The sequence below is a fragment of the Salminus brasiliensis genome, chromosome 1 (assembly GCF_030463535.1).
Source record: "Salminus brasiliensis chromosome 1, fSalBra1.hap2, whole genome shotgun sequence".
Taxonomy (NCBI): domain Eukaryota; kingdom Metazoa; phylum Chordata; class Actinopteri; order Characiformes; family Bryconidae; genus Salminus; species Salminus brasiliensis.
The window spans coordinates 24,073,322-24,089,864 of NC_132878.1; the positions used below are offsets into that span (position 1 = coordinate 24,073,322).

The 16,543-nt window shown below is 40.2% G+C and overlaps 1 protein-coding gene and 1 long non-coding RNA gene across 2 annotated transcripts in view; one reads left to right on the plus strand and one right to left on the minus strand.

The window, feature by feature from the left end:
- Positions 1–678: 678 nt before the first annotated feature.
- On the minus strand, positions 679–1,944 carry LOC140574290 (uncharacterized). The gene is made up of 3 exons (XR_011980714.1): positions 1,560–1,944; positions 1,174–1,231; positions 679–1,010 (listed from the first exon to the last, which is right to left on the minus strand). It is a non-coding gene; the product is annotated as an uncharacterized lncRNA (long non-coding RNA).
- A 543-nt stretch (positions 1,945–2,487) lies between these two features.
- Positions 2,488–16,543, plus strand: part of LOC140538111 (uncharacterized) — a 31,281-nt gene continuing 17,225 nt past the window's right edge. Inside the window, exons 1-10 of the mRNA XM_072660545.1 lie at positions 2,488–2,613; positions 5,652–5,709; positions 5,857–6,183; positions 7,159–7,166; positions 9,653–9,660; positions 10,219–10,240; positions 11,145–11,205; positions 11,988–12,376; positions 13,283–13,757; positions 16,404–16,475. Of these exons, the coding sequence (XP_072516646.1) occupies positions 2,488–2,613; positions 5,652–5,709; positions 5,857–6,183; positions 7,159–7,166; positions 9,653–9,660; positions 10,219–10,240; positions 11,145–11,205; positions 11,988–12,376; positions 13,283–13,757; positions 16,404–16,475 (1,546 nt within the window). The remainder of the gene's footprint in view (positions 2,614–5,651; positions 5,710–5,856; positions 6,184–7,158; positions 7,167–9,652; positions 9,661–10,218; positions 10,241–11,144; positions 11,206–11,987; positions 12,377–13,282; positions 13,758–16,403; positions 16,476–16,543) is intronic.

Genomic DNA, 16,543 nt, shown 5'->3' on the forward strand with positions numbered 1-16,543 from the left:
GATGAGACGACATCAGGCTCGGACAGCACAGAAAGAAGGCTGCGACAAGAGAGGGAAGATCAGCGATAAAGCGGGTACATTGACTGGGATGGACAGAAATCAAAGCAGTAAGCTACTGCCAAATTTAGGGGGGCACGAGGACAGCTGGGAGTGTGGGAGTGTGCCTGGACACAATACAACCAATTCAAATTCTGGCCATAAAGGAAATACACAAGCTTCCACAGCAGTCACGAGAACTGGAGGAGTGTGTGTTCACTTCACTTCATTTACAAGCTCTTCTAACATATAAAGATTTGCTGTTTGTTCTTTATTTAATGCTACTTGCTGCTACTGTATTGTACCTCCCAGCTCCTTTCCCACTCTTCTACTCACATTCTTTGATCAGTCCCATCTACCTAATGTGTTTCAGCACGTCTTGACTTTCGAGATTATTTTCTCTTTTCAATAAATGTCCTTCCTTTATTTCCATACTGTTCACTTGTGAAGATGTGTAGCAGAGTCTGAAACGTGCAGCAACTGTCCTTAATTCCCTCCACATGAAGATCATCTACTCTCTGTGTTTCCCCACCTCACACAACCCCCTCTGATCATCTGTGTTCCTCATTTTTGTCTCTTCAGATTATTCTTAGACTCTGATCATGATGATGACGATGAAAGGTTTATGTAGAGTGGAGGTCTAGAGTACTTACACACTCTTACTGTACACTCCTCTGTCGTGTCTCCGTTGGTCACCTGACACAGGTAATCTCCTAAACATGACCATCCGCATGCCCTGATCTGTAAGGAGACGTTTCCTCTCTTCAGCTCCTCAGTGAACAGACTCACTCTGCCCTCGTAGCCCCTCCCCTCTGTCACCTGTCTGTCCTTATAGACACAAACACAGTCCGTCTCCCTAAACCACCTGATCTCCATTGCAACAGCACTGAGTTCAGGAGACAGGTGACAGGAGAGAGTAGCAGCAGAGCCAGTCTGACACTCTCCACCCTGGAGACCAATGAGCTTAAACTCATCTGTGTAAAAAAACACACACACAAACACACACACACACACACACACACACACACACATTATACAGACAGTTTATTTAATGATGTTTCAGTTAAATCTGTTGTAATCTGTGAGAAAATAATATTAAATATTAATTCATTCATAAATCTCTGAAGTTTGACTCACTGTTGCTCAAAGCTGCCGCCATCAGTCTCTCCTCCTGTAGATCCTCTCTAATACAACACTACAGACAGAGAGAGAGAGATAGAGAGAGAGTGAGAGAGAGAGAAACAGAGAGAGAGAGACAGAGATAGAGAGAATGAGAGAGAGAGTGAGAGAGACAGACAGATAGAGAATGAGAAAGAGAGACAGAGAGAAAGAGAGTGAGAGAGAGACAGAGAGAGAATGAGAGAGAAAGGGAGAGAGAGTGAGAGAGAGAAAGAGAGAAACAGAGAGAGAGAGAGAGAGAGAGAGAGAGAGAGAGTCATTGGTGTTAACTGGTGGTTTACTCAGTCGTTACTCCGGGCTGGTGTCTAAAGTTAGCTTTAGCTTTAGCTGCTAACCGCTCTTACCTTTGCTCTTCTTCACTGCGACATTTCGCTGATTTAGGTGAAATATGTCCACATTTTAAAGCAGCTCATATCAGCTTCTTATCCTCTAACAGTCTGATCATAATAGGAGGAGCGAGTTTCAGCCTTTAATCCACAAATCTTCTAAACGTCTCTCCAGTTTCTCCTCCAGACCGGAAGCAGATCTACTTTCACGTTCCGTCGCTGCTGCTGAGCGCCAGTCTGGGTCGGGACAGCTAGGTGCGTGTTTTGCCTCACCTCGTTTTCACAAGCAGCGCCATAAACTCTCTGAAACTACATGTTCTAAGCAGAGAGCAGACTAAGATCATTAGATTTGCTCTCAGTTCTTGATGTTTTCATTTCGCCGAGTACTTTAATCAACACGGCCGGAATCACTGCAGCGGGCGCGCGAGACGACAAGGAGCCGTCTAAAAAGAGCGGGCATTGTATAAAAACATGGATCACTTACAGACAGAAGGAGACTGTTAGTGTTAGTTATGAAGACTTGAAGCCCACTGAACAACAGAGATGATATAAATCAATCAATAACTAATAACTAATAACTTTTCATTTATTTTAAAGGGTGGATATTTGTAGCATTTAAAACGAATATGATCAAAGCCAATCAGAGCCAATCACACTAATAAATTAGGGCAGATGTTGATATTCATTTCGAAAACAAAAGAAGCAGACCTGCTCAATGTGGAGGATGATAATGCTGTTCTGTAAAACATTTTTGACCACCCCTACCTAATGATGGCAGGCAATGATAAGCAGCCTCTGGGTGAGTGAAGGACACATCCATCAGATTGTGAAACAAGAACACAACTAGACTAGATCTGTTCACATCAGCCTGCACTCTAAAACATAAAGCTTCACAGCTGGAGAACTGCTTCTGTTTACTACTGTGAAAGCAGAGAGCGAGAGGAAGATGATGGAGAGCAAGCAGTATGGCAGCAAACTGCAGTTCATAGAGGAGAGACGGACTGCTTTGGAAACCAAACTCAACTGCTGTCCCAGCGTAGAGGAGAATGCTAGGAAAAGTCTGAAAATCACGGTCAGAATATATGTAAGAGTCAGTGCACTTTCTGTTCAGTGCTCTTTTCTTTGTACTTAAAAAAGGTAAACTGATGATGTGCTTCTGAATCTGGATCCTCTCTACTCCGACGCCTCTCCTTTATTCTTTTGCCGCAGTGTGTTTGAGTGAGTTCTGCCAGTCCTTATCTACCCGTTTCTGCTGGATCTTAAAGATAAATCTGTTGTTCAGCCTCCAACTTTGTGTAGACAAGATTACTGTCGACCGCAAATTCGTTAAATCTCACACCCAGGTAAAACTACCATGTTTAATCTACATATCTTCCAATTTTCTACTCAAGGGCATCTTTACATAGCTGGACAACAGAGATTAATATTGATTAAAATTACCAATCAGTTTCACTAGTTCAGTGGAGTAAAATCAGTTCAGCCTGTAGGGAGGAATGCTGGAGCTTTCAGTGCTCTGAGAAGCATTTGCTGTTTTCCAGTAAAGTTTTTATATCAAAGAAAAAAGTAAATCTGTATTTTATTGTGTTAGAAATGAGTAAGCTGGTCTGTTTTTCATTCTGAAATGAGATGTGTGTGGAAACACACACACATCAGTGCACATATATACATCTTAATAAATGATCAAATAGCATTTCCTGTGTGTTTAAATACTATTCTGGGCTTAATTTGGTTGGTTTTTGGTAAAAATGTCAGAAAGACATGGTCTCGAATTGTCCCGACATCTTGTCAAGAGCAGTATAACCTGTTTGAGCTGGCCAGGCTGTTTTATTAGCAAGCTTTGGATCTCTTTGCAGCAGCAGTCTAGTACCTGATGCAGCTGTCTGCAGAGCTACACAGAACCAATTCTGAGTAAACATGCTTTAAGGTCTTCTGAGTGCTGTTGTCCATTTGACTTTTGGGAGTGTGTCCTCTTGAGTTTGGTTTGTGAAGAAAAGCTGTCTGACTAGACAAGTCTGGGATAAACTGACAGTGGTGTCCACAAGACCTAAGAAGCAGCTCACCTTCCTCTTTGTTCTAGGTGCTTGGCACGCTGCTTCTACTTTGTCCACTTGGGAATGTACAACACCACAAACAGATGCACAGTAATTATTCTGCAGCGGTAAAGTTTATTTTTCTTCATGTATTAATATGTATTACTTGTAGCTGAACTCTGAAATGCATACTGACCACCTGAGTGGACACATGAATAATTCTCAAACATTAAGATTTAAACTACATAAAAAGAGGATTTATCAGCCTGAAAGGAGAATAAAAACATTCATCCTGATCATTTCTGCATGAAAGGGTTGATTGATTACAGACACATATTTGTAAATATCAAATCTGACCTATTATTATTTTTAATCGCTCCTCCAGACTTGTTTCTTCTCCAGGTTTATTCCTCCAAACTCGTTCTTCGAGATTCTCCAGGCTCATTATAACCACTATCAGCAGCATCATCATCATCATCACTCTCATCATCCCTAGTCATTATTGTTCCCACCTGTGCCTCCTTTGTATCTCTGCCCTGGAAACAAGGAATTCCTTCTTTGTCCCTGTGCAGACATAGACCCTTTGGTTCAGTGCTCCTTTTTCTGGTCTTGGGTGTCTTACATAGCAGTTCATGATTGGGTCCTGTTGTCTGTTCTGTCTCCTGTTCATGTTCATTAGCAGTTTCCGCTTTGTGTTTTTGGTACAGGCGACTGTGTGTAGTTTGTATAGGTGACTGTACACATTACTGCACAAGAAATTAAAGTAAGCAGGTTCAGTCCATTTAGATGCTTCTACCCTCTTTTGGTCTCTTTGGAATATGTGCTGCAGGACTGAGTTCCTCAAACTAAACGCACTTGAATTATTATCAAATTATTAAATATTAAAATAAAAATTAGAATGAGTGTTTATTAAAAACGGACTGCAGTGATGATGATGATGATGATGATGACGACTATGATGATGACAAGATATACACAGTCTAAACCAGGAGCAAAAATGGATGTAAATATCATGTAATGAATATCTAATCACTGATGCGGGGGGAAGGAGTCAATTAAACAGACTGAGCTGCAGTTCTGAATAAACACTGAGGTAATTTAGGAATTATGAATTTTATTTTTTTACACCTCATTTCTGTAAATATCTGAAAAATCTGAATTATTTCTGTCACATAATTATTATTTATAAAATGTAGAAATGTTTAAACCAACACTACGTTAAATTAATAATAAATAATAGTAATAATTCATAAATAGCAATAATTAAATTATTATTATTATTATTATTATTATTGATGTTGTTATTGTCATTACAAAATGTATCCTTACTTTTGTATAATTAATTTTGGGGAGCAGATTGGATTTTAAAAGAGCAACCTTTAAACCAATCTGGCAACCCATGCGGACCCAGACTGGCGCTCAGCAGCAGCGACGGAACTGAAGAGAAAGTGAAAGTAGATCTGCTTCCGGTCTGGAGGAGAAACTGGAGAGACGTTTAGAAGATTTGTGGATTAAAGGCTGAAACTCGCTCCTCTTATTATGATCAGACTGTTAGAGGATAAGAAGCTGATATGAGCTGCTTTAAAATGTGGACATATTTCACCTAAATCAGCGAAATGTCGGAGTGAAGAAGAGCAAAGGTAAGAGCGGTTAGCAGCTAAAGCTAAAGCTAACTTTAGACACCAGCCCGGAGTAACGACTGAGTAAACCACCAGTTAACACCAATGACTCTCTCTCTCTCTCTCTCTCTCTCTCTCTCTCTCTGTTTCTCTCTCACTCTCTCTCTCTCCCTCTCTCTCTCTCTCTCTCACTCTCTCTCTCTCTCTGTCTCTCTCTCTCACTCTCACTCTCTCTCTCTGTCTCTCTCTCTGTCTGTCTCTCTCTCTCTGTCTCTCTCTCTGTCTGTCTCTCTCTCTCTCTGTCTCTCTCACTCTCTCTCTATCTCTCTCTCACTCTCACTCTCTCTCTCTGTCTCTCTCTCTGTCTGTCTCTCTCTCTGTCTCTCTCTCTCTATCTCTGTCTCTCTCTCTCTGTTTCTCTCTCTCACTCTATCTCTGTCTCTCTCTCTCTCTGTCTGTAGTGTTGTATTAGAGAGGGTCTACAGGAGGAGAGACTGATGGCGGCAGCTTTGAGCAACAGTGAGTCAAACTTCAGAGATTTATAAATGAATTAATATTTAATATTATTTTCTCACAGATTACAACAGATTTAACTGAAACATCATTAAATAAACTGTCTGTATAATGTGTGTGTGTGTGTGTTTGTGTGTGTGTGTTTTTACACAGATGAGTTTAAGCTCATTGGCCCCCGTGGTGAGGAGCGTCAGCCTGGCTCTGCTGCTACTCTCTCCTGTCATCTGTCTCCTGAACTCAGTGCTGTTACCATGGAGATCAGGTGGTTTAGGGAGATGGACTGTGTTTGTCTCTATAAGAACAGACAGGTGACAGAGGGGAGGGGCTACATGGGCAGAGTGAGTCTGTTCACTGAGGAGCTGGAGAGAGGAAACGTCTCCTTACAGATCAGAGACTGCAGACGGTCACATACAGGATATTACCTGTGTCAGGTGACCAACGGAGACATAACAAAGGAGTGTACAGTAGTAGTGCGGGAAGGTAAGTATTCCAGACCTCCACTCTACATACAAACTGTTCATCATCATGCACAGGTGTTTAGAGGTGGGTTGTGTTCAGATAAAGGAGGGGAAACACAGAGAGTAGATGATATTCATGTGGAGGGAATTAAGGACAGATTGTGAGTTTCAGTAAAAACAGTCACTGAACACTTTCTCATTCTGTCACAAACGTCCACATCATGATTCCAACGTGTGAAAGTGAAAAGTGAAGGATTTCTGATTTTACTGCACACACTCAAGACGTCCTGAGACACACTGATGTTGAAGCAAACCCCACAATAAATACCCCACCCTCATTACTAATAAACAGAGAAAGACGTCTTACTCATTCAGTGAAATCTGCAGAATGTAGAAAAGCACAGAGGAGCAGTGAGGGGGAGGTAAAACCAGACCAGAACTGCACCAAACAAGAGCTGCCCTTTTCACAATCACTGCACTGTATCTGTATCTAACATTACACTCTCACCCCACACACTCTCACATTACACTCTCACAACAATATCCATACTCTCACAATCTCACACTCACTATCACACTCTCACAATCAGTGGTTCAACATGAAAAAAGTAATATTGCAGTAATATTCAGTTTCTATTTTAGTGTTTGTACTGAAGGAGTAAGTAAACTCAGTTAAGAATGTGAGGCTCATTGACATGTTTTAAGAGTTGTTTAAGAAGCTCAAAATAAACAAAAGTGTGACAGTTTGTATTGCACTGATATAACAGAGGGCATTCTACATGAATTAGCTTAAAATAGCATTATACTAGTGAGGCACTCACTACCACAGTGCAGCAGTGAAGGATGGTCAACTACAGTACAGATGAGAAAAGGAGATTTCTGATTAGGAGATCAAGTGTTACTAAATCATTCTTCTATCTCCCAAGTATTTGACTTTAGTTAGATCTTCTCATGGAGATATATCTAACTCTGTCTTCTCTTCTGTTTTCCCACCCAGCCCCTCCGGTAAGTAAATAACTGCATTGTTTTTTCTCCTATATTCATGAGATAAGAAAAGTTTTGAACACAAATGAAACTCCCTTTAACTCAAACTCAAAATTCTCCCTTTATTTGTGCTACACTGTTTCCACCACACACATACACTTCCAATAATGTTTTTAATTAGCTGATTAAAACGTGTCAGTTAGTTCCACTTAAATAAAACATCATGACAGTGCAGGTTCAGTTCACTGCTTTCAGTACAAATGTGATGATGTCATTAGTTCATTTGTGTTTTACTCACTGATGAATCTGAATTGGTTCATTTTCAGTCAGTCCTTATTTCTACATTTGAACTCAGCACAGCTCAAACACACCAATAAACATCTGTAGAATCTGATCCACTGCTTAACACCCAGCTCAGCATTCAGTGAATGTGTCTGTCTGATCAATACAGAGCTTTATAGACTTTATTAGAGATGAATAATGATGATGATGATTCTTCATGAACAGTTAATTCCATTTATAAATAAAATGAGCTTTCTCCTCACAGAGCTGTCTAGTAGAGCTTTACTGAAGACACTTCAGGAATCAATAAACTCTGACTGTGAGGACAGTTATTCCATTACTCAGTGAACAAATCACATTCATCCAGCCATGTCTGTTTATCTCCAGATGCTCAGAGTATCTTCAGTACTTCATTCAGGAGAACACAGATGGACTCCATAACTCATGTCTTTCCTCTGATCCCAGAGAAGATCTCCTGCCCCTGTTTCTTCTCAGAGGAGTAACAGTAACAGTAAAACAGCCTTTGTGCTTCATTTAGTTCCAATGAGAGAAAACTCAAACACAAGCCAGTATGAGTTCATCTGACTGGGAAATGACAGAATCACAGGTGTTGTAATGATGGACAGAAGGTTGTGATGTGTGTAAGGAAGCTCTGAGAGCTGTAAGGAGAAGCAGCTGGGCTGCAGGGAAGGTGGAAGATGGAATATTGGAAGCAGCTTCAGCAGAACATGGATGTCCTTTAAAACAACACTGATCTCTTTTAATGAGCTTTAGAGACACATTAGGATCACTAATGAAGGACACAGGCCTGCAGAACAACAAGAAAACACACACAGCACAACAATTCCACAAAAAACACAGTTCCTAAACCCAACCACAGAGTTTTAGAACAAACCCCTCCCGTCTGGATCAGATCCTCCTGAAAAGAAAGTCCTGCAGACAGCTGTATGATCTGATCAGCTGGTTAAACAGCTCAGTGTAACGATCCACTGATTTAACACATAATTTTCCCAGATTCCCAGCTTTACTCACACTTCCAGTTCCTGATCACATTCATTAACTACAGGAAGATGGTCATCATTATTTAGATCTTATTAAAATGTTAGAATTAACTTATGATACCATTCATTAAACCATCTAATCATTTTATTCACTTACACAGAAGAACGTCAGAGAAACGCAAAGAGGTGAGTGTAAAAGAGTGTAATTAACTGCTTTGATTTTTGAGGTTTTGATTCTTCATGAAGAAGCTTTTTGTTCTAAAGGCTGAATGTGTTTATGTGTACCTCAACATCAGCAGTACAGAGAGTTTACTCAGCGCATAATCACAGCAGTGTAGAAAATAATACACTGAAAACTCAAAAGTAATTGGACAGGAACTAGTATCTTGTTCCAGGAGTTTTGTCATGTCCCATGGAAGCTAAACTGTGGGGTATGTGTGTAGGTCCTCCTGCATTGAATGGGGATGTGATTTCTGTCAGAGTCGCTGGTCTGATCACTCAGCCAATTCTAGCCATATGTCACTGTTCTCTGTAATTACCACCCTCTGTGGGTGGAAATGCCTTCTATGACGTATTCCCGGTACACACACACACAACACTGTGGATAGAGGAATGTTAAATTCCTGCACATCTATGGAAATGGAATGTGTCATCCATCTGAAACCCACCATCAGACTTTGCTAAATCTCTGATAATTCACCATGCCTTGTCATGAGCACATTGGCCAGTGTTCAGCATCGCTTACATGATAGCATCTCACAACTTATACAGGTGTGAGTGTTTCCAAGCCGTCCCCTGAGCTAACTCTTCATGATTTATTTACATATTGCTATGCCATGACTTTTGGCATGTCCGTGTGTTTTTCCTCCATTAATTAATATTCTAGTTGTGAAACAGATTAAACTTTTAGTTCAACAGACAGTTTTGTAGCTTTGTGTGTCTGTAACTGTCATTTCCTACATTTCTAGAAGGGTTGAGGATCTGCTGGAGGTTTACACTTGAAGTGTTTAGCTGAAGATCTTCATGGAGTTGTAGTGAAAGCATTGGGTGACAGTGCAGCAGTGAAGGATGATCAGCTACAGTGCAGATGAGAAAAGGAGATTTCTGATTAGGAGATCAAGTGTTACTAAATCATTCTTCTATCTCCCAAGTATTTGATTTTAGTTAGATCTTCTCATGGAGATTTATCTAACTCTGTCTTCTCTTATGTTTTTCTCCACACAGCTTTTCAGGTAAGTAAATACCTGCACTGCCTTTTGGTAAAAACCTGTTTCTATTCTTATCACTGGTATTAAATCAAAGTCAAGACATCAATGAAAGCGACGGCGGAAGATGGAATATTGGACGCAGGTTCAGCAGAACATGGATGTCCTTTAAAACAACACTGATCTCTTTTAATGAGCTTTAGAGACACATTAGGATCACTAATGAAGGACACAGTCCTGCAGGACAACAAGAAAACACACACAGCACAACAATTCCACAAACACACACAATTCCTAAACCCAAACACAGAGTTTTAGAACAAACCCCTCCCGTCTGGATCAGATCCTCCTGAAAAGAACGTCCTGCAGACATCTGTATGATCTGATCAGCTGGTTAAACAGCTCAGTGTAACGATCCACTGAATTAACACATCATTAGATTCCCAGCTTTACTCACACTTCCAGTTCCTGATCACATTCATTAACTACAGTCTGAAGATGATCATCATTATTTAGCTCTTATTAATATGATTAACTTATGATACCATTCATTAAACCATCTGATTATTTCATTCACTTCCACAGGAGGATCTCTGGCCTTGGGCAGGTGAGTGTAAAAAAAAAAAGTGTGTAATGAACTGCTTTGATTTTTGAGGTTTTGATTCTTTATGAAGAAGCTTTTTGTTCTAAAGGCTGAATGTGTTTATGTGTACGGTGTGTTTAGAGTTGTGTTCAGCTCAACATCAGCAGTACAGAGTTTACACACACACACACTTCAGCACAGTTTGTGTCACCACAGTTTAGTACACAGAGAGTTTACACACACACAGGTCTGATCTGCAGATAATGAGAGGTAGGACAGTATGTTCTTCTGAGAGATCTGATCAGAGTTTTCCTCAATCCCAATTTTTCAGACAAATTATCATTCCGCTCTAGAAAATGTGGAACCTTTTAATCTCTTTAGTTTTCAGTTTAACTTTCACAACTCAGGACTTTCTCTCCTCCAACATCTCAATCATCAGAGAATCAGGATCCAGTAGCTCATTATTATTCTAAAGTGAAGAACAGAAGAAATAAGAAGATGTAGAAAATAGAAGCAGGATGTTTGGAGATATTTTGAATGATTTTGGAATTTTAAATCTTCTTACTTTGTCTCTGATCAGGGTCTAAAATTAATGAAGTCTGTGTTGCTCAGGTGAGCTCATTATTCTAAATGAATCTCCCATCTTTAATAAAGTGTATTAATATAGTTGTAAATCTGTAGATAAATGTCAGTGTGTGTAAATGTGTTCAGGGCTCATTATTCAGAAGGTTCATAATTTTCTGTCAAGTTTGTTTTCTGTTGATGTCTTTAGTGTCTAGTATTCAGAAGGAAAGTAGTCAGATCAGCTCTCAGTGCTTCATACTGACACAGCAACATTGATTTGATCAAAGAAGCAGTTATTGATCATATATACATACAGTATGACAGCATGCAGGAGACCCTCACACTGGTGTATTCTCTTCTACAGTGGGACAGAGAATGGATGGTAGAGGAGAGAATGAAAATGGAGGAATCTGCTGTGCTGACCGGTAAGGATGCACATAGATATTTCAGTGTGTGTTTTGAGGTAATTTAATTATTGTTTGTAGTTATAACTGAGTAACTGTACTTTTCTTGGTTTAGTTTATGAGGTTTTACTCATTTAGAAATTATACAAATAAACAGCAAAATGATAAAATAGGTTCTATTCCATTATATTGAATCCATTATATGTTTTTTTTTGATCATGTGATTCATTTTAATCCAGATTCATTGGAACTGTTTTTCTGATTATTAATTAACAGTCTCAGATGAACATTTGTAAATGTAAAAATGTCATTTTCTGTAATGATGTTTAGATGTGGAATCGTTGTGAAATATTAAGAAATTAATGAAAAGAAAATACTTTTTTTATTGGGTGTATGGTGTGTGAGTGTGTGTGTGGTTTTCTATGGTGTGTTATGTGAGTCTGAATGAGAGAGAAACTGAGAAACAGAGAAACTGATTCCGAGAAAGATTAATAAGGGAGAGTTACAGCAGCTCTGCTGATCTCTCTGGCAGCTGGGGGAAAAGCGTATGTGTATTTGAGATTGACATTAGTGAGATGATTAGTGATCTCCTTTTCTGAGCCTCGCAGCCACTATGGCTACTCAGACCACATCTCTATGATGCTTTCTCCAGCAAACAGACAGGAAAGTAATTTCGCTCCACTGCGTACTTGTACTCAAATGGAATGACAATAAAAGCCTCCTGACTCTTTATGCCATAATATAAATCATTTAGATCCAGACATATCCCGGAGACCCCGAACCAGAATAACACTCTATACAAGAAGAACAAAGAGCTGAAAGAGAAAGAGACTATTCTGGAAAACAGAGAAATTGTTGGACAGCAGTAAAAAAGCAGCTGGAGACACTGGGAAAGGAACTGCAGGAGAAAGAAACTCTACTGGAGAATGCAGAGAAAGAGGTGGAAACCAGTAAAAAGCAGCTGGAGACACTGGGAGAGGAACTGCAGCAGAAAGAAACTCTACTGGAGAATGCAGAGAAAGAGGTGGAGACCAGTAAAAAGCAGCTGGAGACACTGGGAGAGAAACTGCAGGAGAAAGAGACTCTACTGATAAACACAGAGAAAGAGGTGGAAACCAGTAAAAAGCAGCTGGAGACATTGGGAGAGGAACTGCAGGAGAAAGAGACTCTACTGGAGAATGCAGAGAAAGAGGTGGAAACCAGTTAAAAAAAAGTTGGAGACACTGGGAGAGAAACTGCAGGAGAAAGAGACTCTACTGATAAACACAGAGAAAGAGGTGGAAACCAGTAAAAAGCAGCTGGAGACACTGGGAGAGGAACTGCAGGAGAAAGAGACTCTGCTGATAAACACAGAGAAAGAGGTTGAAACCAGTAAAAATCAGCTGGAGACACTGGGAGAGGAACTGCAGGAGAAAGAGACTTTACTGGAGAATGCAGAGAAAGAGGTGGAAACCAGTAAAAAGCAGCTGGAGACACTGGGAGAGGAACTGCTGGAGAAAGAGACTCTACTGAAGAACACAGAGAAAGAGGTGGAAACCAGTAAAAAAACAACTGGAGACAGTCTGTCAGTGTAATAGGAAATCACAATCCAGACAGTCTTCATGTTTCAATACTGAACAATAAAGAGAGTGTCTTGCACTACCCTTGTATATCTCTGTGTCTGAGTTTTATTTATGTTTTCTTCCAGATGTATTTGCACAGGCCAAGCAGCTTGATCAGGTAAAAAACTTCATTACTGAGAGAGACAAGCAGCTTCAGGAGAAAGACAGACTTCTTAGAGAAAGTGGAGAAGCACTTCAGATGAAGGAAAAGGAACTGGAAGAGAAAGATAAGCTTCTCTCAGAGGTACAAGAAGACCTGAGACAAACTGCAGAGAGATTAGAAGTGAATCAGAAGAAAATGAATGAACGATTAGAAAGTGCTGCTAAAGAGCTCCAGGAGAAAAACACAAAGCTGGAGAAGACAAACACACTGCTGAGAGAGAAAGAGACTCTACTGAAGAACACAGAGAAAGAGGTGGAAACCAGTAAAAAGCAGCTGGAGACACTGGGAGAGGAACTGCAGGAGAAAGACTCTACTGGAGAATGCAGAGAAAGAGGTGGAAACCAGTAAAAAGCAGCTGGAGATACTGGGAGAGGAACTGCAGGAGAAAGATACTCTACTGGAGAATGCAGAGAAAGAGGTGGAAACCAGTAAAAAGCAGCTGGAGACACTGGGAGAGAAACTGCAGGAGAAAGAGACTCTACTGGAGAATGCAGAGAAAGAGGTGGAAACCAGTAAAAAGCAGCTGGAGACACTGGGAGAGAAACTGCAGGAGAAGAGCAGTGAACTACAGGAGATGATGATCCTACTGGAGCAACAGAAAACTGAACTGAGAGAAAAAGACAAGCAGCTTGAAGAGAAGGAGAGACTTCTAAGAGAGAGAGACACACAGCTGCTGGAGAGAGACAAGCAGGTTGAGGAGAAAGACAGACTTCTAGAGGAGAGAAACAAGCAGCTGCAGGAGAGAACAGATCCAGACCCAGCAGTTCCACTCAGGAGGAGAAACAGCAAGGAGTGGAATCCTCCAGACAGTGAGTTAATTTTGCACAAAATAAATAAATAGCACACAGAAACACTTTTATCAAATGCTTATTGAGTGTTAATTGTGCCTCCTTGTGAAATATATTTAGCCATTTAAACGTATGTGTGTTTGAGTGTATAAGTGAATAGCCAGGTTAACAAGGTGCTGCTGAGATGTTAAGAAATAAAGAATCCCTCAAGGCCTAAACCATACAGTTCACAGACAAACAGGACAGGCTCACGGATAAACTTTACAATAGCCCATGCTTTACAAATACACTCAGCACAAACCAGCAGCCAAAAATGAACAAAATAGAAAGGAAAGAGTTACTTATGTTACAATATTATCATAACAATAATGATGCTACTGAAGCAAGTCACTCAGTATCACTACTAGCAAGTAGCACACCAGATATCGTTTAGGTTGGGAGAAGAGGAAGAACAGTGGACAAGACGATGCGTTTGTGATGTTAATGAGTTGGATTTATTAAATGACACACAAACCCTTTTCTTTGTCTTTTCCTTTTCTTAGAAATAATAAAAGCTCATAGAATACAATAATATATGGTCCAGGATCCAGTGGGAGTGTCTTACTTTCCAGTTCAAACAATACAAAATAACAATCTGTAATGCAGGGCTGCTCAATCCTGGTCCTGGAGATCTACCACCCTGAGTTAACTCCACCCTGAATCTAACACACCAGATAATGAGGGCCTTCAGGAGCAACTGAACATTACAGTCAGCTGTGTTGGATCTGAACTCTTCAGGGTGGTAGATCTCCAGGACCAGGATTGAGCAGCCCTGCTGTAGTACATACACAGTATTGCAATGCATAAATAAATAAATTCCATATCTACATATTCTACACGTTCAAGGGCTCGAAATCACAGAGATAACATTTCTCAAAAGCATACATGTATGTAATAAAGACTACAGATTCACTGAGCCTATAGAAAAAAAATCACTTAGCCCAACTTCTTGGCTAACTTGTAGAGAACCGGTATATTAACCATAAATCATTTAACATTTTACTGTTTTACTCCGATTGGTTGCTCTCAAAAAAAATTATTTTAACATTCCCAACTGAAAACCAATGTAAATAAAAGTCTTGCACCTCGATTAAAGGAGTAACCTTCCATTTTCACTCAAAAACAGAAGAAATATGCTTAATAAAGCTGCATCTAAAGGTGTCAAATTATATTTATTTGCTTTGCAGTTAAATAATTGATGTTTTTAGAAGAATTGGCTCACTGTCACGCCCGCGCCGCCGTGCCCGCCCCAGGGGCGGTCTCGGGCCGCGGCTCACAGGCGATCAAGAACTCCCCCTTGTCATGTTCATGTCATGTTTAGTTATGTTCTGTATTTAAGGAGGGCTAGTGTCAGCTGCCGGTGGCCGAGGATTACCCTTAGTGCACCATATGCACCCAGGTTATTCAGTTAACGGTAGAGACTCAGTATTCACCGGTCTGGTGTGTAGAGTGCATCCTTGTACAGAGGACTCTCTCTTTACCTAGCTATCTTAGCAGGGGAAGCTAACTAGCTAGGCTGCTCTTGCCTCAAGGTCCATTAGGGAGCTACTGCAGGTCTGTGGCAATCTTATGCCAGGCTTCTTCAGTTCAGCAAGCTGGGGTCCTGGAGCTCCTGGAGTGAGCGACTCTAGCTTGTTTCAGCAGTTAGCTTTCCTCACTGTCGGACCGGAACAGTCGTCTAGGTTTGGTGGCTGACTCCTCATGCTCTCAAGTCTAGTAAGTTCAATGTGCCTGACTAGTGCTACTCTATATGTCCTAGTTCATAGCTTTCCCAGGCTCGGCTTGGAGGTTTATGTTTCTGAGTAACGGTATTGGCTCAGCCCTGGCAGCTAGCGCTGCCCTAGTGCCTCACCAGCCCCAGGTGTGTCCTTTTGTTTGTCCAGTATTGTTTGTCATGGTTTTGTTTAGTTCTTCCGTATCCCTTGTTATCATTGCTGCATTTCTGTTTTGTTTACGGTTTATTGTGACCAATAAACTCTCTCGCCTGGGTCCATCCCCTGCGAGTGTTCACCCATTCTTGTCAGACCGTGTGGATCATGACACTCACGATGCATTCACCCCGTTGAGTGCTGGAAAAAAATGTTGTAAGTGCTCCGAACTACAACACATGGAAAAATAAAGGTCTTATTGAAACTAATTTAAATGAAATGAAATAAGTAATTATTATATTGTCCTCATATTTATATTATATTACCATTTTAGGTGTGTTACACTATAATGCTTATTTTCTCAAAATAATTTCTCAAAGTAATAGCTCATTTTTTTTTCTCTGAGTCAGTTTATGTTTTGAGAGTTTTTTTTTTTGTTTTGAGAAATCCTGAGATATAAACTCATTACTTTTACATAATGAGACAGTTTGAATGTGAAACAAAGAAAGATGAAACCTGTTTCTCCTAAAAGACTGAAACAGGCAATCATACAACACGCCTGTGTTAATCTTATTAGTTGCACCTGTTTTAATTTAAGTTCTTAGTAGATAACACCAATTCTGTCGCCTCCACCTGCGCAAACTGTGGGACTGTCTGTAATTAGCAGCACTTTTAAGAAGTCTGATCCTAAACTTTTCTTTTTAAATAATGACTTTTTCTGAAATAGTATAAACTATACTGCTGGGTTCTATTTTTACAGTGAGTGAAGAGACTGCAGACTCCGCGGCACCACTCAGGAGAAGAAACAGTATGGAGACACTTCCTCCCAAAAGTAAATCACTACACTTTCATATTGTGTCTTAATAATTCATCTGAATAAAATCATCACCAGCATACAGT